Source organism: Physella acuta, unplaced genomic scaffold, assembly GCF_028476545.2.
Source record: "Physella acuta isolate Inbredline_101_S28 unplaced genomic scaffold, ASM2847654v3 ptg000417l, whole genome shotgun sequence".
Classification (NCBI taxonomy): Eukaryota; Metazoa; Mollusca; class Gastropoda; family Physidae; genus Physella; species Physella acuta.
The window spans coordinates 79,559-107,061 of NW_026731936.1; the positions used below are offsets into that span (position 1 = coordinate 79,559).

A 27,503-nucleotide genomic window follows, 5' to 3' on the forward strand; every position below is an offset into this window, starting at 1 on the left:
AATTCTCAATAACAGTGAAGTAAACATAAGATATAGTAACAATTTCTAAATTATAAAGTCAGATCATGTAAACTAACAAAATTGTAAGAAATCAAGTCTTAACACCGTTATGAACACATCCGAGCGTCAACATTTTCTGATTTGAACACATTCTGAATTAGCGTATTCTAGGTAAAGTAAAAAAAAAAAATTTAAAAAAAAAACTACCTATCCAACAATCCTCGTAGAACAGACACACAATGTTTGACTGTAAGAAAGAGATCCAGTATAATACATTCCTTCACAAGATCTTTACGAAAAAGCACAGACAATTTTTTTTTGCACTTGTCCCTGTCAAATATATTTATGCGCACAAGCAATGTTATTTGACTGATATAAATCACGTTTAACAAAATGTGTACTTCGGTATTTTTCCGCCACACATGAGTAACATTTTTAAATTAAAAATAAATTCACCGTTCGTTTGATTATAAATTAAACCTCTACGCCACCGCAAAACACAGGACTTTTTTATCACACGGATGCAATAAAAATAGTCCCAGTTATTATCATCTGGACTCATCTCTCAACACCACCGTCATTGTATTCCTCCGCTCGCTGGCCAGCATCGTCGTGTAGCTCATATACGGGTTGTCGCTATTTTTAGCCGTACCACACGTGCGTTGGATTTTACAGGTGAGTATTCTAATGAAGGTTCTTCTGAATGCGGTGTTGAACATAGTGTAGATGATGGGGTTGGCGAGGGAAGCGATGTACCCCATCCATAAAAACAATGACATCATTTCCTGAGTGACGTTTGTGATACACGAAGCGCAGGTGGCGGATAAAATATTCACGGTGAAAAACGGTGTCCATAAAATCACAAACACCAAGAAAATTATTCCTAATACTTTAGACGCCTTTTTTTCATTACTTGCCGTCTTTTTTGAAAGGATGTGTTTTGACGGTGCCTTCCCTCGGTGGATGCGGAATGTGTTCCTAAAACTTGGTCGTTTGAGGGATTTTGAAAAAGTATCACCGGAAAATTCACGTTTGGGCGAGGTTAGTTTCTTACGAAAGCGTTGCTTGTTTTGATGTAAAGTCTGGTGCGGGCGGCGAAGTTTGATGCGGTTGGATTTCGGGCTGTCGTCGAGGGTGTCGTCCGTTTCCTCGAGGGTCATCTCGCCCTCGCTGGAGATGACAAGCTCGGGTAGAGTTGAGCTGACGGGGGACAAGCTCTGGGAGCTGTGCGCGGGCTTAAGCGTACTCACGTACGAGTTGTTCGGGTTATTTTTAGCGCAGCTTGGAATCGACCCGTTATGGTTATCACAGTTGTGTGTGGGTGTTGCCTCGTTTTCAATATGGTGAACGCTCGGATAAGCCTCGTTCTGAGAATGGTTATTATTATCCACGCCGTTGACACCGCAGCCGTTCTCGATGGGACGGAGACTGCTAACGGAGTTATTCAAAACGGATTTCACTTTCGGACTAGGCGGGTGTAGACGGATCGTGATGACGTCATCGTTGTTCGACGAACCGGAAGTGTCGTCATCGTCGTTCGTTTTATCCGAATTGTCTTTGTTGTAAGCTCGATCGGCCGAATCGCCGGAATCCGAATCGGAGGAGGATTGCGTGAGGGAGGAATTCATCGTTCGCCGGTTGAGTGGCGAGTTCGGCGCCGAGTGGCTGTAGCAGGTGGGGTCAATGCCCTGCACGTTGAGGGGGTCGATCAGGTAGATGGGCAGCGAGGATTCCGGTTCCAGAAGCGGTTTGTGTTCCTTAACGGATTTATCCGAACCGCTTTTGTTATCGTCTGATTCGACGGTCGATTGGCGACGTTCCCATCGACCGAATTCTTCCATCAGACATTGGTCCATTTCGGCCTGGATCTAATAGAAGTAAAAACAAAAAGACCAAATTATACATTCATGTGTATGTAATCACAATGAAAACAAGAAAGGTAGTAAAATAAATGTATGAATAATTATACTTAACCCAAGGATAGCAAAGAAAGTTGAAAATATCTACGTTTTTTTTTTACAACATAATGGTTAACCAATTATTCTCATGTGTTGCGTTCATGGTTGTAAAGAAGTTTAGAAAAAATAAAAATTCATAGAAAATTTTAGCTGTATATACATTAACATATCATGTCGGTGTGAATTATACTCAGGGCTCAAATTATTCGCTTAAAATATTTAAATGTATTCAATATGTGTATATATGTTAGCAAATATGTATCAATTAGCTTAGGCACACATTATTTGCTTAAAAGATTTAAATGTATGCAATTTATATATGTATGTTACAACTAAAAAATTGTTTTTAAGGTAAGGTATTGGTCATGGACGACAGTGAGTTATAATTTGAATGCGTTTTTATGGTTATTTTTTTTATCTAAAAGTCTATGTTACGTTATGTCTTGTTAGTGATTTATTACGTCCCTTGTAATGGTTATGCCCCTTGAGTGTTTACTGTGTAGCTGATATGTACCTGTCAGTTAGTTAACTACAGACAGACCGAGAGTAGTAAATGTAACAGTGGACACGTTCAATTAATGATAATAATTTGTTTTCAGATCGAGATGATTAGGACGTTAATTTTTCCCGTTGTATTGATTTTTTTCCCAATTGTAATTGCAGTGTGACCTCCCCTTAACGTTGACGGAGAAAGAGTGAGAATGGTTCAAGATCCTGGCATGAATATGGTACAAAGGCCGATAAATGGAAGACAATGTCGAGGATCTATAATTAATATAACGATAGGTTCAGCGCTGATATTCTCCGAGTGTCAACTACAGTGCATGTATTCCATGCAACGACTCTTCTTCTTCTTCGTTCTTAATTATTAGTGTTGAAGGGGATCGAGATTTATCGACCAGTGGGTTTGAACTCGAGACTTTGTTTGAATTTATCAACCATGAGCTTTTTTGCCGACTCGACCACGCCTCCAACACAATTAAGCGTTACGTGTCAACTGGTTATGCGCCATTGAGGCCATTGACTCCGATTTCAGCCTGCTTTTCTTTTTGGATTTGCTTCCATAGCCTTTGTCCAACCAAGAACAAACTACAAGGCAGCAGTTGTTTAAATTTTGGAGTTGTGTCTCCTAGAAGAGTGGCTGTCCCCAGCTAACAAGCCTCATCTGCCCGAGGGTTCGAACTCGAGACTTTTCGGTTTAGCAACCATGAGCTTTACCGACTCGACCATGCAACGACTCAAAGCGTAGGATTCTTTAATTTTTTTTGTTGAGATGTATGTATTGGCCATTAAAAGAGAGATAAGAAAGGCAAATTTTAAAATGAGGAACTTTTAATAAAATGTATAACCCCACCTCCAAAGTTTATAAAAATAAATAACCCTCTCCTCATCAATTCATAAAAAAAAATCTATTACGCCCCCCCTCACGTTTTATAACAAAAATCAATAGCTCCCCCTATATATATATATATATATATATATATATATATATATATATATATATATATATATATATATATATATATATATATATATATATATATATATATATATATATATGTGTGTATATATATATGTATATATATATATATATATATATATATATATATATATATATATATATATATATATATATATATATATATATATATATATATATATATATATATATAATCTATGGATGAGGACCAAGCTCCGGTACGTAATGCGATCTGAAAAGAAAAATGATAAATGTGTTTTCCATAAATACATCAACACCCATGCCATTATTTCTGCATGGTTTAAAGCGGTTCAGTTAGAAAAACAACCCGCAACCTTGAACTTTGTGCCTTGACCCTATTAGATTTTGCTGGGGGGAAGGGGGGTGTCATCAGTTGAGATGGGAAAACTTCAGATGAAGAATTTAACCCACCACCCCCTTCTTTCTCCTTTCTCCGTTTTCTTCGGTTACCTGTTTCAACCCTCTCCAATTACTGCTGTCAATTTTCGCCGAGATATTAATGTAAAAGAAAAACTAGGGCTATAGGAGAATGCACTTTAGGTATTTTGTGTTGAGCGGATGCGAGGAATTTTAATAAGATGTCGAACTAGAAGAAAATAGAAATAAAAATAACGAAGAACAGCAGAGCCGTGAATAGCGTCTACAGTTTTTTTGGGATAATTTTTTAATTTGAATTACAATTAATAAAAGCACGGAAGCGTGATAAAAAAAATAATCAATTTCCTGTAATCAGAGTTTTATTAAAAACTGATTTCTTCTAATACGCAGCGTAGTGTTATGATTAGAAGATTTTTAATAATTAGACATGTTTGTCAGGAATGGCAGTTAATTGATTTAATTGCCTGAATTCAGTTAAAAAAATAACCTAGGTTTCCGGCTATTGATGCGTTCAATGGTATTACGTCATAACAAATGCGCATCACATTTTTTTAGACTGCTCACCAGGTAGACAGGAAGATCTAAGAATTTTTTTTTGTACAAACGTTTTAAGTGTCTGGTTGTGTCAGCCCGCTAATGAGCCGGCGTCTGCCTAATAGGCTTCCTGCATTTGATCAATGGTACTTTGGCTGAACCTAATCCTGCTAAGTCAGCGTTTTGCTCTAAGTTTTTTTGAAATATTTAAATTTACTTTCATAGTGAGGAAGGTAGCCTATTGATTTGAATTTTGAAATACATATTTTATCTTTATTTTGCTTTCTCGGGGAAAAAATATTTTGAACTTAATAAAAAAAAAACAACACGTTTTCACGTTCTAAAGCTCCGTAAATTCTTATGGCTAGGCATACGCCTATCAAATCGAACAAACATTTTCCCTTGACAAAAGCTCTGATGAAGCTTTCTTTTTTTCCATTTTTCGTTCATTTTTACTTTCTCGTATATACTAAGTATAGAGAAAGTATTGTAATCGTGCACAAAAATCACTTGAAATTTTAACAATTTTCACCGTATTACACCTCAGTCCTTCCTCACATCCGAAGTATAGAGGACTTATTTTAATCGGGCAAAAAATATCAATCCAGATTTATCAAAATTAAGAGGTTTTATGCGTAATCCAGTCTGAAAAACTGGGCTTTGCAATTCTGTCCGTATGTCTGTGTGTCTGTCTGTCTGTCTGTCCGTGTGTAAACACGATAACTTGAGTACCGTTACAGCTAGGTTGATGAAATTTCATATATAAGTTTTTAATCAAAATCGTAGATCCTTATCAACTTTTGAGCGATTTCCGATAACCGGAAGTGGTATTTTTTTTACTTTGAATTTTTCAAAAGCCTATAACTTGAGTACTATTTCAGATAGATAAATGAAATTTCACATGTAAGTTAAAGATCAAATTTTGAGTAATTTCCGTTGAACGGAAGTAGTAATTTACGCTACTTCCGATTTCTCAAAAAACTAATGTAAATTTTTAAAGTACTAATAATATTGAGCACTATTATGCACTTTTTTATTTGGCGTTCACTTGGTGTGCAATTCTTTTGTCTACAAGATTTTATTCTATTTTTTAAACTTTAAGTATTTAAAATGGATTAAAAATCATGTCTATAGCCCGAGTTCCCACCCTTGTTGTTTTATATAAGAATATTCGAGAAAGTTTAGGGGAGATCACTCCCGGTTTATTTGTGGTTATTTTAGCGATGTATTGATAAATAGAGTACTTAGCATAGACTGTAAAGATTTTGTAATGATTACAGTATTTATTTATGTATTTTAAAATGTGTTATTACAATTGGCTAAACTAGGTGTAAGGGGTTAGGAGATCAAAATGAGATGATAAAAAAAAATAATCAACTTGATAAAATACTTCTGTTGCCAGTCGATTCAAATATTTGACATTAGTAGTAACTAAATGCACTTCTTAATCTTACTGATAATTTTTTGAACAAGTAATTTATTATACTACTAGTATTACACGCTATGTAGGTAAGTTAGGTTTTAAAAACATCTCAGTATTAAAGACAGTGTTTTATATAAATTAACTTTAACTTTTGTAAATAGCAGTCTTTATTAAACCTATATATTTAATCCTTAAGATAATAGCTCTTTTAAATATTCGAATACTTTAGATTGCACTTAGAAAGTAATGCTCATGTATTGAAACAAATATCCCTAAGCGAGTCTTTAGAGTAAACAATTACTATATGCCCACTGGCTGGCTATTTATTAAATTCTAATCTTGAAGTTACCATTGATCTTATGCTAACATTACAGACGATCGCTAACCGTAAAGTCTCATGTACGGAAGGCAGACTCAAGTCTACACTGAGTCCACTCAGCGCGTTTCGGTACCTGGCGCAAATTGTGGAGTGTAACGGCTTATTGAAATAAAGCTGAATAACGGTAATCAGAGTCCACAGTCAGAAAAAACAACAACAACAGGCGAACCCAAGTTCAATCGCTCCAGTGACTGGATTGTCTAAATATATATATTTACTTATAAACTTAGTAAATCTAGCAGTTGTTTATCATGGTGAAACACGAATTAATTTGCAACTTGTTCAACTTACCTGGAAATATCGTCTGTCCCACTCAGCAGACTTGTAGTCCTTGCTCAGGTTACTGTAACTCAGATGAAACGAAGCGTCACCTTCTGTCGTCGTCTCTCTCCCAGCCTTGGATACCTGGGTATCCGACTTGGCAGTGCTCAGCAATGTCAGTCCGTTTGTTTGTTTGTTCGTCCTTCCCCTTCTGTTAAACACCGGTCCTGGGACTTCTAGAAGATGGTTTGGTCGATCTGTGGCAGAGTTTTTTAAAAAGTTGTTCGGTCGCTCAATGGTCGAGTTTTTGAAGAGGTTGTTTGCTCGATCTTTTTCATTCAGACTGCTTTGGCGCTTTCTGCCTCGTTTCGAAAGACGTTTTCTCTTTGGAGTTTTTTTCGTGGTAGTTTCTTTTTTATCTTTAAGCCGGAGAAGACTGCAAGAAGAAGACGAAGGGAAAACGGAATCCGGAGAATCCGGAAGAGAATATTGGTTCTGGGGTTTTTGATCTGTCAAAGGAAGATGCTGTGGAGATGGTGATGGTAGGTTTAGGGTTATATTTTTAGATATCTCCGGTGGTGATGGTGAAAGAGAAGACTCATCTCGCGATTGAGTTTCCGGATTTTGCGTCCCGTAGCTTTTACAAAGATGACGAATTTCTTGTTGCTGTTGTTGGAGAAGTTGCTTCTTGTGAAGACGTTTCTGAAGAGATTTCTCGGACGTGGTCAAGCTGATTGGCGTGGTCAAGGACCTACAGGATTGGGAAGACTGCAGCATGCTGAAGTAATTTGGCTCGCTCTCACTGTCTTCTGTGTCGGACGTTTCCTGGAATCTAGTCGAGGACTTGGAAGTCGACCTGACTGCGCATGTCTGATTCGGCGGAGCGAGGTACGACATCTGAGGCTTGTTCCCGTTCCGGCCGGAGGTTCTCAAATCGCAATCACTGACGGTGTTGTTGACGTTCTCAAACTGGTAGACGCTGTACGTCGTGGCCGAGTCAGGTGCCGTAACTCTTTTATCACATTTCTGGTTGGAGATTGAAGTCTGCGATGTCGATGGAGACTTGCTGGGTCTTTTAAGATTAGACAGAAGTTTTGGAATGGCAAACCCAGTGCATTGGGCAGTCAGTTGAGCGAGCCTGGGTTTCAAGTCCGACCTATCTATGTGTTTCATTCTTTGTTGATTGTTCCAAAGAATCCTTATCGTCAGAACGTACGTGACAATCATTATCAACAAAGGGATATAAAAGGCGAAAATGGAGCCGTAAATAATGAAGTTTTTCAACACAGGAACACACATGCCGTCGTTGTACACGATAGAGGTATCTATAAATCCGTGGATACAGACGGGGCTTGAGATTGCCATGGAAACCAGCCAAACAAATAGAATTTTCCCAGCGACCATGCGTCTGGTTTTGTTTCTACCGTATCTCATGGGGTAGTTTAAGGTGAAGTACCGGTCCATGGACATGGTACACATGTGCCAGATGGAGGCTGAGCACATCAATACGTCACTGGCCACCCACAACACACAGATCTCGGGGTTCATTGGGAAACGTCCTGGAAAGAGAAGATAACAAATAATCAATATTGCAGTAAAAAGGGGGATAATAAATAATTGGAACGGCATAGCATTAATTAAGCAATTAAAACAATACCTGCGTTTGTAATAGCAAGACAAAGTAATAATTATGTTTGTTTTTATTGAAAAACTCTTTGTACGGCTAACTACACGGTATAATCAATACAATTATTTATTTTAAAAAGCGATACATTTTTGCGTAAATAAACCGTTTCTTTAAATTTATTTGATATACAAAAACTGTTGTTAAATGGACGATTAATAAACGTATTTTTTTTATTGCTACACTAAAAAGGTATTATGCAGGAAAGGCAAAATTTATGAGACGATCCTGGCTACGCTACTGATGCGACCTGTATATAAATAAACGCTCTTTCAACTGGTCAACATATTTTGTTTCCCTACATAGAAAATGCTTCACTGTCCCATTGACCCCCCCCCAACCCCCCCCCCCCTCTTTGAACAATTTCCTTTCTCCCCCCCCTCCTCCCCCCCCCCCCACCCGGACGGAGTCCTGACACTTTCATTCGACCTTCACCCCTTCTACTGTTATCCCTTTCAATTTTTTATAATCACATACATGACATCATGTAAATATTTATTATGTACATTTGCAAAACCTTTCGCTTTCATTTGATGTTCGAAATTATGTAAAGAATTTGATGTTGATGTACTTGTTTTAATTGCAAATAAAAGTATTTAAAAAAAAAGCAGGAAAGGCAAAAGTTAACTGCGTTCAATTAATATGTTTACGTTACATTATCAACCTAGGCTAAAAAAAAATCAGTGACGGCCAATAGCTTAGTTCAAAGATTTTCGAATTAAAAAAACAACAAAAACAAACGCAAACTACATTAGAAAGCATAAATGTTTGCGTTTTGTATGTGTGAGTACTTTTCATATTTTTTGTTAGTACTTTTCATATTTTTTGTTAGTACTTTTCGTATTTTTTGTAGAAAAATTATTACTACATGTCGCTCAGCAAGTTAGGCTGCAAACATGGTAATAAAAACAAAATTACAGTGCGGTTCAAGAAACTCTGATCATTCATACCAATTATATTAATAACGTTTTCGTGTTAAATAATTATATCAAGCAAAGCTAAACATTATATTTAATCGATGGGCTAACGATCAAAGCAATAATTTTTAATCAGTTAAAATATTTTATGTCTAAAATAATAATTGCTATTGATTGGCCGGAGTTCGTATTTCGAAACAGCGTGATTCTGTGGAGGAAATTGTTTGATAACATGTCACAGCATTAGTGTAGGATTAACGTGAGCATATAATTAAAGCATGTCGTGTCAGGTGTGTTTATACACTGAATATGTAAAATCGATGGAGATGGAGATCGATGAATCAATCAATGTGGGTTGGGATTTGATTAAGTTGAACTTTAATGGATTAAATCATGTCCGACCTAATGTAGAGGTGTTAGGGTTTATAAACAGTGTTGCTTCTATTGGAGTTTACAACTCTTGAGTTTAGGAATGTATATGACTGTTGGACTACTTATGAAATGTATCCAGCACATGATTTTTGCCATGGTTCTATAGCGCATGTTTAGAGGACAATTGTGTATATTTCCATCTCACTACTCACACCTTATCATCAACAGCTGTCACTGTAACCACCAACATTGTTTGTCAGCAACACAAATACACACATACAAACACACACACACAAACATACAAACACACACACACACAATCAAACATACTCAATCAAACACACACACTGCTGACCAGCAAACATCCCCTCCAGCCGCACCCCCACAACCCTCACCAAAACCACATACCCACAAACGACCTAATACTTTTCGTTCCCCAACACATTAACTTGCATTCCTCAAGTCGACCCGTGATACCCACCTCACCCCTTACCATAACTTACCTAACTCACCTTCTTTTTCTTCTTCTTCTTCTTCTTCGTTCTTAATTATTAGTGTTGAAGGGGATCGAGATTTATCTGCCAGTGGGGTTGAACTCGAGACTGTTCGAATTTTATCAACCATGAGCTTTTTGCCGACTCGACCACGCCTCCAACACAATTAAGCGTTACGTGTCAACTGGTTATGCGCCATTGTGGCCATTGACTCCGAATTCAGCCTGCTTTTCTTTTTGGATTTGCTTCCATAGCCTTTGTCCAACCAAGAACAAACCACAAGGCAGCAGTTGTTTTAATTTTGGAGTTGTCTCTCCTAGAAGAGTGGCTGTCCCCAGCTAACGAGCCTCATCTGCCCGGGGGTTCGAACTCGAGACTTTTCGGTTTAGCAACCATGAGCTTTACCGACTCGACCACGCCGACCCCACCTAACTCACCAACCCCACACTTTTCCTCTTCCCTCCCCACCTTCCCTATCAGCTACCTATAAAAACTCTTCACTCTACATAATTTATTAACCTTCATGAACGTACTTACTCTTCTATATTATAATATAAAAATATGTTTTGATTGTTCAAGGATTGAAAAGTCTCACACATTTGACGCATATTTATATCGCTAATTAAAACGATGAATTTCTCTCCAAAAGAAATACAAACAATTTTTGTCTATCCTCTACAATTATATACATGTTGTAGAAAAAATATGTCAAAAAATTAAGCATTGCAAATATTTATGCTAGTAATTCTTCTTCTTCTTCTTTCTTAATTTTAGTGGTCAACTAGTTGTGCGCCACTTAGCAGCTGACGCCGATTTCGGAGTGCTTTTCTTTCTTGTTTTTTTTAACTACCAAAGCCTTTGTTTGATTCTGGAGTTATTACTCCTAGGGAGCTCCTTTTCGAGGTTTCAAACTCGAGACTTTTGTTTTAGCAACTATGAGCTCTACCGACTCGACCACGCCGACGCCGACGCCTACGCTAATTTTGTTATTGACAATTTTATATAATAAGCACATAGTAATCTGCATCAGAACTCACGTATTGCATTCTGATGTTAAGTTCGAATTTAAAATGTGTTTGTCTGTGTTGATACATTTCTTAATTAACATTATGCACGGCAACAGCCGCTGTTCTTATCAGGCAGACATATAACAGTACCGGGAAAATGTCGTAAATCTAATTTAATTAATTCATTTAATTAATTTCTCATTGATGAAAGCGTGTCTGGCCATTACTTGTTTTTCTTGAATGTGGTTTCAGTGAATGAAAAGTGTAACTTGTTATTCATACATGAACAATGAACAAGTGGGATAGACATTTGTTTGTCTTGCTAATAGCAGGAAGTGACGATGTGGGTATGTACACTAAAACAATATCCTAACATTAACTTTACAAGTTACGTGTATGCCAATAAATATGGTACGTATTTAAAAAAAAATATAACAGGTGTATTAAGACTACCGTTCTTACATCAAGTACGAGTACCAATGTTTGTGATGACATCTCTTTAACTCTGGCTATACACAGACGTAAAGCACAGCTCATCAACCTTCTCACTTACCAATTCTTCATAGACAAAGTGCATTCCACTATAAAGAGACTTAATGTTTTTCTTTGCTCAAAGAACTTAAACTTAACCCTATGAGAAATCTGTATAAAATCTGTCGAAGTTACAACAAGCCTTATAGTTGCCGTGTGAAAAAGGTTTTTGAATTATATATTACGTTTGCGTTTTCAAACTATATCTGCTTTATATATATATATATATATATATATATATATATATATATATATATATATATATATATATTCCTTTGCAGATAGCTATATCTGAATTACAAATATCGCATTTAAAAAACTATAAAGCTATACACAAGATTAGCGTATCAGTACAGTAAACTACAGTGTCTCTTTGAAGATGAAATTTCAATATTTCAAATGTTCTTCCCACCAGACAATTTTATTCGTGCTCACGGTAACGAGGGCCGTATATTTAGAACCGAGGACAGAAACTGCTAAACAGCACCCATCTAATCTTCACACATCCTGGAACTGTATTGATGTATAACTTGGGCAGTAAAATACAAGATAACAGGTTACATGTTATAAAAAATTGAAATGAAATTTTATATTTATTTTTCGTGACGGCTGAAATGTTTCAGCTATTTACCTTGAAGATATTGAACGCTTTATGGCAGGATGCATGTTTCGTTCTTACCGATTAGCTATAGCGTCGTACTTCTTTCCATAACTTGTGATCGCCCGAATTTTAAACAACGGTGCAAAGCGTCAAGACTATGCTTGGCATTAGAGTTAATGTTTCGTATAGTATGTTAGTGCTTAGGTTAAAAGACAGACCTAAGATTGAAGTTTTTGAGACAGATGCAAGGCAGATTGGAGTTTAGATATGAAACATGAAGACTGAGGACAGTGGAAGATGGTGATTAAACAGATCAAATTCACTCATAGTGTACACGAACCGGGATGGGAATATAAAGGCATATATGATAGTGCGCGGTATTGCTGTCAAGTATTTCAATCAGATGTACACCAAGAATGAATGTTGCAACAGACTGTAATTCAGGTGTAATGTATTGGCATTGTATTTGGGCTGAACATTTAAGGAAGAATAATACCTGGCAAACGGAATGGCTTTAAGAGTCATTAATCATGTTTTTACCATGATTTCGGTATAGTCTTTAATAAATGTTATGTGTATATAGATATAACGTTTGTTTTAAGAATTCAACAATTTAACAACACCGCATTTTTAAAAAATATACATAAAAAAAATAAACACTGCACTTTTAAAAATTCCTGCCACAAATTAAATTAAAAAACATAAAATAATACAATCAAACGAAAAATGTAAAACAAAACTATTTAAAACACCCGAGAAAGCTTCAACCATTTATCCACATGCAAGTTTTAGAGCGTCTGAAGTTTGTACGCAGTATGGAACCCCGGAGTTTAGAAAATACATTTCCCGGGAACATAATACGTCACCTGCCGATATTATGACCGTTAGTTAAAGTTGAGAAGGTTAGGTCGTCATCTGCTGGTGTCTTGAATGCGGTGCAAGCTATATCTACGTCATGTTAACGGTTTTGTGTCCGCGTTTTTGGACAAGAAAACAGGTTTAAGGTTGAAAGAAAGTGCTCTTATAAAGTTTTTATTGTCAGCGAGGTTGATAAACAGATTTTTAAAAAAGATAATGAGACTATGAAAAACATTTTGTCAATACGGGAAACAGGTAAAGGTGCACGATTTTTTTACATTGTTATAAGTGGTGTGTTGCTGATAAACGGTGTTTCTTTCAGACATCTCAACAGTAGGGAAATACAAGTAGGCACCACGCTTACTTGCTGAAACTAATTACCATTTTTATTGAAAATAAATAGTTTTACAATCCCCCCCCCCCTTACCCTTAAGTTTCAATGAACCCCCTCTATCAAAAGTTTCAGGAACCAACCCCCCCCCCCTACTAGTGAAGAAAAATGTTTAAAAGAAACTCTACTTATAACATTATAGTGCGACATGTAGACAGATTCCTAACAACCATTGTCACATACCTGTGGAACTGTTTAATTAAATCACTCAATTAAATGATTGATGTTCCTTGAATGCACTCTCGACAGTTCACTAAGGTCAAATTTTAGACTGAATTGTACTCATGTATATACATTGATTTTCTTATATATATATATATATATATATATATATATATATATATATATATATATATATATATATATATATATATATATATATCGTTTTATGAAACTAAGGAACGTACTAAAGCCAACACAGACGAAAGGAGGAAATGGAGGAGGTGGGGGGGGGGGGGCGTTACGTATAGTATAATGTATTACACAGCAACAACAGTTATAGAGCCAATATAACCTGACCATGACCTTGATTACCTGTTTTGGGACATCACGTCCAGCTTACAACACCATGGCAGCGATGTTATTGTCTCCACCTGTTATTTGGCTTGTTGTTTTAGAGCTTTAGATACATGTTGCATACATTTTTGGGCTGGGGTTTTTGTGTTTTGAGTGATGTGCCGAAAATAACAATAGCTGCTAAACTGGTACACCTCTTGGCTTACTGTTGTTCATTGTTATTTTTTCGTTATTATTAGTGTTTTTTTTAACGAAACATATACTCATAAAAAGTGTTAACAATTATTTAACATGTGCCTTTAACCGATTTGCAGTGGGGGATTCAAGTAAACAAAGCCATAAACATTATAGAAAAAATAAACGAAAATAAATAAAACAAAGCCAAATGTAAACGTTAAGTGCACGAACCATTAAACGTGATATTTTTCAAATGTAAACTGTTTTTTTAGAATACATCTTATTTACAGTCACAGAAAACGATATACCGATACAAGCTATTCAGTGATTTATCATAACTCAACACAACACATTAAAATGGAAATCAACCCAGAATACTTGAACACCAGCCACAGTTAAAATAAAGTGTTCATTGTACAGATCTTCTACTTTACCTAACTAAACGACTGTTTTCCTGCTCCTTCACAACCCAAATAACCACTGTTCCGCCCCTCCCCCCACCCATAAATTTAACAATCTTCATACTGACCCCTTGATAAACTTAACAGCCGCTGTACCGCCCCCCCCCCCCCAATAAATTAAACAACCGCCATACTGACCCCTTGATAAACAAAACAACCACTCTACCGGCCCCCGTAAAAAATTAAACAATCTTCATACTGACCCCTTGATAAACATAACAGCTGCTGTATCGACCCCTTCATAAATTAAACGACCTCGCTTTAAACCCCTTAAACACTAAAAGATCACAGAAGAATACCGTGTGGCCAGTCCACAGAACCGCCACACAACAAACACAACACCACCCCTATCTCCCATAGAACGCTAACAGTAGCGCTTTTACCCCGCGTTATTGAAGTGAAAAATAAACCGACTACATTTCTCCGGCCACAGCCAAATGTAAATGTAAATAATAGGTCTATTAAAACTATTAAAGTCTAGGACAGCTGGTCTAGACACATAATTGCATGCATATCAGGCAAGTTGATTGTTCATAGTAGTCGTGGTTTCATTTATTAACGTAGATGATCCCAATAGGAACCCAAGATGTAAGCTGTTTTATACAAAAATAATTTTAACCACACATAGGCCTACATATTATATGGGCTTGATATGCATTGTTTAAAAAAGTAAAGTTTCCTTTTCCGATCACACTATCATATGCAGAGTTTCTTCCAGGCATCTCTTCGGGGGGAGGGGGAGTGTCCCTCCCCCCCGAAGAAAGTCTACCACCTCCCGCCCCCCACCCCCCGAAAATTTCAAGTGCTCCCCGGATAAACAAGTTTGGAAGAAACACTGATCATATAGAGGAGAGTTCGTGTTTCTTGACCTCGGTATATGAAGGATAGTGTGGTCAGCACTATGTCCAGTCGCTCTAACCTTCCCTAGCGTGAGTCAGGTACCCATCAGAGTTGGGTGGACTCACGAAGGTCCTGCAGTAACAAATCAGGACGGAGAAACGAACTCGAGACCATCGGGCTAGCAGTACAGCGCTATACACCGACCACGCCTTTATCATTTTATTGGGCTGCTGATAATAAGTATTGATTTAAATAAGATTGAATTGTGTGCTTTTTTATTGTAATTTTTTTTTAAAATGCTAATTTGTTGCAGAAGTGGGATTATGATATAATATGGGTTACTTTTAATAGAAGTGCAATTTTAATAATCCGAGTGAAGTTTTTGAGTAGACGGGTTATCGTAGATACAGATGTACACCGACTAACGGAAGCTTGGAGTCATATATGGAGGACAATGACAGTAGGCACGTCTAAGTGTAAGAAGGCGAACTTGTGAAAGTTTGATAAAGGCTGATATAGCGGATTTATGACCATATTGTCAGAATAGTCCCTGGATGACAATATTTCCCCTTAACTTATACATCAGCTAATAAATAAAAAAGACTCATTATTTAAGAAGTTTTTTTCCCGTTTTTTTTTCTGGAGCCTACCCCCATTAAAATAGGATGTGAATGTTTAGACTTTTGTTTACATGAAAGAGTGAATGAATGTCCTTCTTATGTGAGATTTATTTTGGTTCGAACAATGAAAATGTCGACAAAATGAAAACCGAATATACAAGAAAGATAGAAGCTAAATAACAAGCAAAAAGAAATCCGAACAAATATTTTTACGCAGAAATAAATATTTTAGAGGTTGCTTTTGTAAACTTTGTCTATTGACGATCTAAAATGTTGAGCATTAGTGTATTAAAACCACCCACACTACTTAAAAACACCCACACTAATTGCGTCCTATGAATAATTGAATCGCTGATATTTTATCGCGCAGCAGATATTCCATACAACACATGTATGTGTAAAGTTTGTGTTGGATAATTGGTTTTTCTGGGTGTAACGGGGTGAAAACATGCAGAGATCGAATTCCATGATTTGGTTTAATAGCTTTCCAGACTTGATTAGCGAATGGAGAAATTGAATATTGCACGCTTTGCAATTTGTCGATTGTTGCATTTGTTTGTAGATGTTGTGGACATGTTTTTATTTAAGCACAGGTTTTAGAATTCTAAACAAGTGCTTTATTAGTGGGTAGATCATTATTTTATGTTCTAGTAAGAGAGCAGGACTGTCCAAATTTTGTTTGGACACTATTGCAATGATATTAGGTGAAGTTCAGAGTTTCTTCCAGGCATCACTTTGGGGGCTCGAGGGCTCGCCCCCCCCCCCCTGCCCCAGCCCGAAGGAAGTCTACACCTCCCCCCCCCCCCCGAACGAAATGGAATTTATATAGAAAATATATACATTTAACAGTGTCCTTCCCTCCCCCCCCCCGTAAATTTTAGTCCTCCCGCCCCCCGAAAATTGCAAGTGCCCCCCCCCCCCCCGGAGAAAAATGTCTGGAAGAAACACTGGTGAAGTTTAAGGTAAGGATAAAGAACACAGTTATGGAAAGGTACTTGGTTAAGATAAAGAGTTAACTAAGGGTATAGGATTGGTCATGAGTCATGACCATACATTGAAGCACATAATGTCAATTGATCAATATGATAGGTTTAGCGTAGTATGTGCAATAGTTATGGAGGTTTAAACACACCTCACACAACTCAAGTAATTAATTTCGATAAAAAAATTATGGTGGTTTTTTTTTCAAATATAGGATAGGTAGACCTATTCAATGATAAAGTCAATCGACTTACTTCTTTAAAAAATGTGTTTTATTGATACATTTTCTTCAGCGATAAAGCTAGTGTGAGTAGCTCTTCTTACTTTAAATGATGCTTCATCAAACCGTCCATAGGCCTACATCACTCATGATTGTGCATTGCATTTCAAATACTTTTCTATTGCTTTCGCCATTCAAAATTCTTGTACAAAACTTGCAAGTTGTGTTTTATGGAATTTTATTTTGCGGAAAGTGAAAAGAAAAACCTATGCTAAAGACCCTATTCTTTCTTTTTTCATCCTAGCCAAGTGTGTACACTGTGAAGAGGGTTAGTGGATTAGTTTGGTATTGATTTCAAATTAGTCAGCTGGAATTCACGCTGAAATTAGATTTGACTGTTGAATTTAAAACCAGCACTGGCCTCCCGTCTGCGATGTAACACGTTTTATTTGAATAAAGGTGAAGAAGGGGGCTCTGCTGGTGACCTTAAGATGAGAGCTTGCCGATATCGAGTTGGTATATCAAGGTCAGGAGGATGTGTCAAGGTCACGATTGTACGTCCGCCATTTTTCAAGCAATTTTTTTTTTTGGGCGATAATAACATGTGAGGGCATATTTGCTTTATGGCCTTAAATCATCATATTTGTCGTATGTTATGATACATTTCTTTTTCATATCACATACAAAGTTTAAGTCATTATTTTATGTGTGTAAACGCTAAACATTGAAGTCAATAGCAAACATATCGTACTACACGAGCTTTTTTTACGTGTATATTTGTACGTCGTTTCTTATAATTTTAAAACCAGAAACTAGATGCAAATGTAATGCAAACTTCACTTATGCCAAAGGCAACCTTAAGAAAACCAGTAAAACACGGTTGGTAATTTAAGATAGAACTTCGGATAAAACAACAAACGACAGAAATTGTTTGATACTCTAACAGTAAACTTAAAGGAGACAGATAGATCAATGGAAAACCGAAGTGAATTAGTAATAGTAAATATTTGTTAATCTAATAACTCATAAATAAAGAAGTAAAAAATCCTCTTTAGACCTAGCGCTCCATTGGGCAGATGATGTAGAGTTCATATGTTTCTTGACCTCGGCATATGAAGGGAAGGTGTGGTTCGCACTTTACCCAGCCTCCTTTATTTTCCTTAACATGAATAACATCTGAGCTGGGCGGACTCTACTGACTTGAACCCAGAATCTAACTCGAGACTTTCGGGTTAACAGTCTAGCGCTCTACCGCTTAGGACACGCCGCCCCATTGCCTTACTCGTAGCTTTCATTAAACCAACGTTGAACGAAGTAAACTTTAATGTTAACTTAGTGTACCCGTGTACTAAAACTCTGTAAAATCCATATAAAACGAACGGTACATTCACATACAGTTACAAAAACATACACTCGTTAAAAGAAATACACTTTAATGTTAACTTAGCGTAAGCGTGTACTAAACCTCTGTAAAATCCATATAAAACGAACGGTACATTCACAGCAGTTACAAAAACATACACACCGCCAACATATTTTATAATCCAATTTAGTTTTATGAATTCAACAATGAAAACACATATCCAGTCTTTATGTAACGCTTGAGTAACCAAATCCAACTTAAAAAAAATAACAATTGATTTCACACGTACACTTAAACAAGAAAAAAATATTGATTTTACATTTGATGCTTGATCAGAATTTTACCTTCCCAACATGAGAACTGTTGTTGAATGATTGTATGTTTGACCGAATTATAACATATGTCACATATGTATGGTCGATCTGTCTAGCCGCGCTTGTTTTTACAGAAAGTTGTTTTTGTCGCGAAGATAAAAGTCTGTATTCGATGATTATATGAGACGGCGTGCCCTAATCGGTAGCGCTAGTTTGCTAACCGTAAAGTCTCGAGTTTGAATCCGGGTTCAAGTCAGTAGCACGCCCCTGAGTTTACACAGCTTTGATGTGTACCTAACTAATGTTAAGGAAAGTAAAAGCGGCTGGGCATAGTGCTGACCACACCTTCCGAGATCAAGAAACATGTGAACAGAGTTTCTTCCAGGCATCTTCTCGCCCGAACGAAATGGAATTTATATAGAAAATATATACTTTTAACAGTGTCCGCACCCCGGAAATTTGAGTCCGCCCCCCCCCCCCCACCCCCCGAAAATTTCTAGTGCGTCCCCGGAGGAAAAAGTCTGGAAGAAACATTGCATATGAACTTAATTTCATCTGCCCAATAATGGCTAGGTCTAATGAGGTATATTTTTTTCACTCGAGGATTAAATGCGTTGTTAGTTGTAAGTCTAGTAAGTGCTGCTAAACTTAAAACCAAATAAAGCTCAACTGATAAAAATATGAAGTGGGAGGGGAGGGGGGGGGGGGGAGATAATGTGTGAAAAGCAGTTTCCCCTTAAAATCTTTTTATGGCTTCTGAAATCGAGCAAAAACTGAAACTTTGGTTTTTACAGACGTTGAAATCGATGTCACAGATTTAAACATCTGAAAAGCTTCTGAGTTTCATTTTTGTTGGAATATTTGCGAAGTTACAGACAGTCCACTTCATGCAACATGGAGACATTTGAGTGACAAAAAAAAGAATTGAAAATGTTTGTAAAGGTTTTCATGAACCTTTCTTGCCTAAAGTTAATTAAAATGAAGAGTTTGAAAAAATCTAGGTTAGTTTCAAATATAACTTTTTATTTTATTTTATTGAAACCTTTATCGTAAAACGAATTTAAGTCACAAAATAAACATTATGGGATAATAGAGTTATCACCTTGAAAAGTTGCGATGAAATATAAGGTGTTGAAATTGTATATGTTAGTTTTAAAAACTTCATCATTAGTATTTGCACATCAGCTAAGGACAAACAAGAACAGTAGCAACTAATGATTATTATTTATTTATCACAAACGTAAGCCTTAAGTATTTTCAGCACGAAGCTCTTCAATCAATTTTTGAAATATCATATGTTAACACCCTTAACGTTATGATAATCGATTGAGCCTATTTTCTTTACTTAACGATTTCTTTCAGAAAGGTAGCTGTGACTGGATTAAATAAACAAATAAGCACAAGGTGGGTTAGAGAGGGCAATGCAGTATTGGTCAAACCCAAAAGACGGGAACAGGGTATTACCCCCCACCCCCATCAATTACCCCCCGGAGTAATTACCCCCTGTCAATTACCCCCCGCCCAGTAAGACATGACTCCCTGGACAGGGTTAGGTTTAGGGGGGTAATTGACGTGGGGGGGGGGGTAATGTCATGTAGCCCCAGAAGACACCTTTTTTATAAGATTTTATTTCTATCATTTATTTTTGAATAATAATTTCAACAATGCAAACAGTCAGCACATCGATACAAGGAGAAGAGAAAAATATACAACACGTATATTTTTGAGACGCATTATTGTAACACGAACTAAACAAACAGCAAATCTCTTTTCACACGACAGAGAAAATTGTGAAAATTCTACACAGATTGCCATAATCTCCAATCTAGCAAGGGCCTAGCCGCAGATGTCCCCCCTCTCTTAGCTCTATGTTTTTAACGTGCAAGAAAATTTACAATTTTCTTTCATTTGGCGCCGTGAATCCGAAAACCCGATCCTGAAAATTCTTACGGTAGATGGGCAGTGTATTTAAAATAAGACAGCAATTTTCGCCGACATTTTGACAAAACTTGTCAAAATTCTACACCATTTACTTTTCTATGCTTCGAATACAACGTCTTATTCATGTAAGACTTTGTAGATTGGCAAGCGAATATAGAAGTAAAGTCAAGTTCTCTTAATGTAATATTGTTCATGTGTCTATGACCTCGGCATATGAATGGATAATTGTGGTCAGCACTTTTGCCAGCCGCGTTTACTGTCCCTAACGTGTGTTAGGTACCCATTATAGCTGGTTGGACTCAAGGGACGTTTTATTGACTTGAACTCGATATTTTCGGGTTATCAGTCTAGCTCTTTACTGCTAGACCACGCCGTCCCATACATAAAAATGTTAAACAAAAACACATTAAAGCATGATTTCTACCACCACAAATAAGATATCCTTAAAACCCCCTTTCCCTCGCAAACACCCGTAACTATTCTACCCACACTCTTCACACAGGTCAACACAAACAAACACACAGACACTCATACTCAACACTTCTAAAATCTAGCCAACCATTCTCCATCACCCCAACAGTTATTCCCCCTGAGCTCAACATTGCGCATTGTCAACAAATTATATTTTTATTTAGCATTTTAAAATCGGAGCATCCATTTCCTCACGGCCACCAGCTTGGGAGCGCTTTAATTTATTCTACCAGGAAACTTGCCTTTTGAAAACAAATTACGTTTTAGGCTAGACACGCTGCTACTTTATCCCAAGAGTGCAAGTTTAGGAAAACATTTTGAATTGCTTTTCAGTTGTGTTCGATATTGCGATGAAGAACGGAGTACCAAGCATTCCATTCAAGAGATGGTTAGCGTCATTTTTATACAAGCTGGAAACAAATCTAGCCTTTGTTTGCTAATTACAATGAATCACCTCAACGCTTATTTAATGTAAACAAATCCTTGACATATGTATCTAAAACAATGACAATTTGAAACATTTATTGATGTTGCATACAAATAATCTACCCCACCATACCCTACACTATCCTACCCTACCCTACCCTACCCTACCCTACCGTACCCTACCCTACCCTACCCTACCCTACCCTACCCTACCCTACCCTACCCTACCCTACCCTACCCTACACTACACTACACTACACTACACTACACTACACTACACTACACTACCCTACCCTATCCTATTCTATCCCTAACCCTACGACTATTCAATCCCAACCTCAATCCCTATTCCTATCCTTAACCCTATCCCCATTCCTATGCCCATTCTCCTCTTTCCTAAAACCAACTTTTATTGAACACAATACAAAAATCCTATCTAATATTTGTTTACAAAGTCGTGAAAATAATAATGTAACCATTATTTTTCTCGAAATGCTTAGGAACAAAATTCTACATTTTATTCACCCATTCTTACACATTGTTTCTCTCAACTCCCAACCATTTGATTTTACTAATGTTTATATCTTCAACTAACCCTGTCCGTCTCTCCAACAACGGAGAGATTACCATCTTCCATCGCGTGCGGCAAACAAGGATAACCCCTTGACGTTAATCTCTCGTTGAAGGATCTCTTTGCTCTACATTAAGCTTTAACTAGTCCTTGTCTCATGTGTGAGCATTATCAGTAGCAGTGGCGTAGCTACGGTAAAGCTAGCGTAAGCAAGGCATAGGGGCCAAAGGCAAATAGGGGGCCCTTTTTCGAAAGTCTGGGGGGGGGGTGCAAATCGAAAGTCTGAGGAGGGGGGTTGCAAATCGAAAGTTTGTCCCCGGTCGCCGGGAAGGGTCGCTACGCCTCTGAGAGGCCCACTAACAATTTTTGCATAGGGGCCAAAAACTCCTAGCTACGCCACTGATCAGTAGTAGGCGCAAAATATTCGCTGTTAGTTCTAACTTTAGCTGTAGTATTCGATGGGATTTGGTATTTTTTGTGTTTTTATTTGATCCTTACCTAAAACACGAATAACAGATAGTGATTCATTTATGAGATTATGATTTGTTCACATTTTAAAATCTCCCCAATCTTCCATACCTGCTTACGCCGATATGTCTAAATACATAGTAAAGTTCTTCATCTGAGTAAACAAAAGCACCATTTTAAATTAAATGATGCTTTATGAAGTTAAGATATATAATGAGCACACAATGCAATTATATAATCGAAGGTGACGAGAGCTGGTTTACAAGCTAAACTAGCTATAACTTAGAGACCTCGCTTTTTTTGAGTCCCCTCAATAGTTTACTTTTTAAACCCTGGTTTGCATTTTGTTGCAAAATTCATTTTTAACACAATAATATTATTGTTAGTTCAATTTATCATTTTTTTAAACTGTGGTAAAGGCCAATTTGTTATTTTACTATAGTTATAAACGCACGTTTTTGCCGTCAAACTTTCTAACGAAAAAAAATAGTATGCAATAACATATAATCTCTGGACTTATAAGAGGCCCACATAATGAAAATAGCTTAGAGCTTTATCAAGTCTAAATCCTGCCCTGTAGGAGACAATATAACAAACCCAACCCATTAATATCTGCCTTGTAAAATTTAAAGAAAACATCATCATTCTAAATGGCACATCAAAAAGCACAGCAAACAGCATATGAAAAAAAACATGTAAAAAGATCCGGGTTCAAAAGTGTTGCACTTTAAGTTTTGCCCCGATTAAACAAATCAATTATCGCTTTTTTTTATTTAAAAACGCATGCAATGAACACGTTAGTTATTAGTTTAAACATAAACTATTGATTTAAAACAAAGGAACGACGTTTATATTGACAAAGCAAACGATTGTCTTCTAATATAAATACCAGTAGAACATTGTCGTTTGATGCAAAACTGTTGTAGTAAAAGGAAGATAATTTCTTATAATACATCGTGGTGAAATATATATATATATATATATATATATATATATATATATATATATATATATATATATATATATATATATATATAAAGAGAGAGAGAAAGACACGAAGAGCAAGATATTCTCGCACACCACAAGAATCGACTGCCTCACTTTGTTACAAATGAATTAAAACAGCATTCCATTATCACTGTTTTATATTAGTATTGATCACTTAATGATACCCCCCCCCCTACAACCCACACTCTCCACATTATTTGTAGACGTTTTCCTCAGGTTATGTTGACCCTGGTAATTGTATTACCTTGTGTAGACCATGCCTAATCCTTGCCGGAACCTCTCTCTGTTTCATTAGCTAATAGTTGTTTTTTTATCTCTCGAGCCACCAAGTGCTCGCTATCTCTTTTTTTATTGTCTACTAGTATTGAATGGGTTGTCGCAAACCTAGGTTTGTGTCTTGGACGTCTAGCGACACGTTTAGTTATGTCGTGAACATAAGTGGCTGCTTGTTGAACTTCTAAAGAACCAATTGTCATGACAACTTTCTAGACTTATTGAATAGCTAAAGACACAATAGTTGCTTAATTATTTAGCTCTTTGAACAGCAAAAAAAAAAAAAAAAAAAAAATAAAAATAAAATAAAATAAAAAATAATAAAAGTATAGTGTCTTAAAAATAGATCATGTATTGTTAAACCTATCAAGGGATCTTAAATACCTCATCACTTAAAAAAATAAGAGTGTTTTAATTTGTTTGTAATTAATGAAGTAGGACGTAGTGAAAAGTAAATTACAGGGATAGTGATAGAGATTGAAATAGGCTAGGGATAGGGATAAGGATAGGATTAGGAATAGGATATGATATTTTTCTGTGGTTATTGATTGCATTACGTAAGACACCATTAATCAAATACAAGAAATATAAACCCTTAACACCATTTAATTGAGAAAACAAAACAAAACTACAATTAACGACAATTTGCACAAAACAAGAAATTACGCACAATAAGACATGACACCAAATAATGAATGACACCAACCATTACATGACACCAAACAACAATTGACACCACGCAAGTAACACCACCAACCAGCTGTCACCTCTACAAATAACCACCACATTATTAACCACAACCAGGAACTAGACACAAAAAAAAAATTCCAAGAAAATTCATAACAAGCAAAACGCTTCTAACCAAGTGCAATAACTCAAGCAAACAAATTTCAAATTATTTTCTTGATGAAAGACCTAAGTGTCTGTTTGGCAATACACTACAGACAAACCTCAGGCAAAAGCAATTTTAGTAATGACTTGCGTCAAATTAACTTCACAAATTTAACAAGGTGTTTTCGTGTAGCGGAAAAATACACTAATCTTGTGTGATGATCAATTATGGAATTGGATATTTTTCTTTGAAGAACTTATGTTAAAAGGACAAGCGATAAAGTTCTTGTATATTAAACTAAAAAAGTTTCAGAAATATAGTATACTAGCCGTCCCGGCCAGGCCCTGCTCTGGCTTCTGTGAAAAACCTTTCTGTTAAAGACCATCACCTGTGTGTTTAGTAATCATCATAAACCCGGCATTGCCCACCCAAACCACAACCAACCAAAACCAAAACAACAAAACGCAAACATAACGCTAACACAATTACAAATACAAACGAAAACAAAAACTTACCACAAACACCAATACGAACACAAAGAAAAAAGCAAACGAAAACAAACCAAATCCAAACACAAAACCAACCACAAACACAAACCCAAAGAAAAAAACAAACGAAAAAGCAAACGAAAACAAACCAAATACAAACGCAAAACCAACCACAAACCCAAAGAAAAAAAACACAAAAGAAAAAACAAACGAAAACAAACCAAATCCAAACGCAAAACCAACCTCAAACACAAATACAAACACAAACCCGATGAAAATAAAACACAAACGAAAACGAAAAAAGAAAGAACAAAAACGAACCAAATCAAAACGCAACCACTAACGCAAACCCAACCTAAACACAAAGAAAACACTAACGCGAATATAAACGCAAAGTGCTCACGGGGCTGAATCGCCTACTTCAACTTAATAAACGACTATAGTACCCCAACTTATTCATAGTCTTTTGCACTCACTTTAATGAACGTAGGCGCGAAACCGAACACGGGAGGCCCGGGACCCCAAAAAGCACCCTGTCTGGGCGCCAGAGGACGCACCATGACGTCACCGCCTGATTGAACTTAGTAAACGCCTATAGTGCATAACTTATTTATAGTCTTTTGAACTCACGCGAACGTAGATACCATAGCGTACACCGGAAGGCCCGGGGCGCCAAATAGCACCCTGTCGGGGTGCCGGAGGACGCCCGGATTTGATTCACTTAAAGACTATAGTAACCTTTCTTATCCATAGTCTATCGCACTGTTTAAAACAAAATTATGCAGCATAGCGCTCACATGATAGCCCAAGGTGCCAAATCAAACCGTGCAGGGGCGCCGGCGGACGCGCCTGTTTCAATTTAGTGAACAAAAATGATAATACTCCAAGCTTATCCGTAAATGGAAAGAAATAAACGTATATGATTTGTAGGACCTTGCTTATTAAATGTTATTGATTTTAAAAAAAAATAATAATTATTGAACAGTATGTTCAGTGTATAGAATAAATAAAAGGCAGTGTTAAAAATACCTAACGACATTGCACTTAATCAATCCCCGCTAATTGTGTAATTATTTTTTTTTTTTCTTAACACCAAAAACAAAGTAATAAAATGTTAATTCTCTCTTCTTAAGGATTTATTTTTCATTAAAGGGAAGTAACTGTGCAGTCAATACATTTCCGACACAATTTTAGAAATTTTATAAACGTCGATACACTTTTTAAAAATTTTATGTCGTGTTCATAATTGAAAATTATTCTTCTAAGTAAATAGAATGAAAATTGTTTTTAAAGACTTTCAATGGTAATTTTTCGACTCGTAAATTTAGACTTTGAGCACGATAAAAAATCTAACACTTAAATCCGTAGAACTGTCAACGACAAACTTTTTTTTTTTTGCCACACGTTACAGAACTGAGCTTTATATATTAGATTTATTTAAAGAGACTACTCGGATTAAAGATTTTTCGGCATAAGATACGAAACTCAATAGTTCTGTGCATGCGCTAGGGTGAGGGTTAGGGTATACGGTTAGGGTTCTGTGGTTTGTTTGTAAACACACGCATGCGCAGTACCATCGAAAACATCATCCGCGAAAGAAAGCCGGAAATTTCTCTCCATGGCACACGCGTATCTTTTTCCGGCTAGAATCGGCCATATTTATTTTACTAGTATATAAAAGAACGAGCCGGCCCGCGGCATAACATACGCCGCTATTTAGTTTTTGTTTTTTCTACTTTTCAGTAATTCATAATTTGTGAATTCGACAGTACCAACGCTGACACTGAAAATATTTCTTTAAAACACTATAAGTAGCTCGTTAAGGACCATAACCCCCCCCCCTCCCTTCTTCCCCCCCCCCCTCTTCCTCCCCCCCCCAAACGTTTAAAATCGTTTCAAACTAAATTATCTGCCCCTAATAGCCGTCACTAAACCCGACTCCACGAAGGTAAACATAGCGTGAACCACAGCTCACTAAGACCATGTAGGGGTGGGGATGGTAGGGAGCGCGTTTACAGCTTGTTTTCTAGCGTCTCCCAGAAGAGAATTATATATATAGATTGTGTGTGGAAAAACGAGGGGAAGACACAGAATAGAGAAATAGAGGAGAGAGGCTAGAGATTAAAAGTTGGAGAGAAAGAGAAGACAAGAGTGAGAAGAAGAGGTAATCGTGACAGAGAAATAGAGGTAGGAGTATAAAAAGAAGAATAATAGAGGGAAAGAGACAGAGAGGCAGGTGGAGGA

The 27,503-nt window shown here is 36.8% G+C and overlaps 1 protein-coding gene across 1 annotated transcript in view; it reads right to left on the reverse strand.

The window, feature by feature from the left end:
* Positions 1-369: 369 nt before the first annotated feature.
* Positions 370-27,503, reverse strand: part of LOC131942654 (putative uncharacterized protein DDB_G0282129) — a 68,160-nt gene continuing 41,026 nt past the window's right edge. Inside the window, exons 2-3 of the mRNA XM_059302552.1 lie at positions 6,465-7,993; positions 370-1,868 (exon numbers count right to left, since the gene is read on the reverse strand). Coding sequence (XP_059158535.1) covers positions 549-1,868; positions 6,465-7,993 — 2,849 coding nt within the window. The 3' untranslated portion in view covers positions 370-548. The remainder of the gene's footprint in view (positions 1,869-6,464; positions 7,994-27,503) is intronic.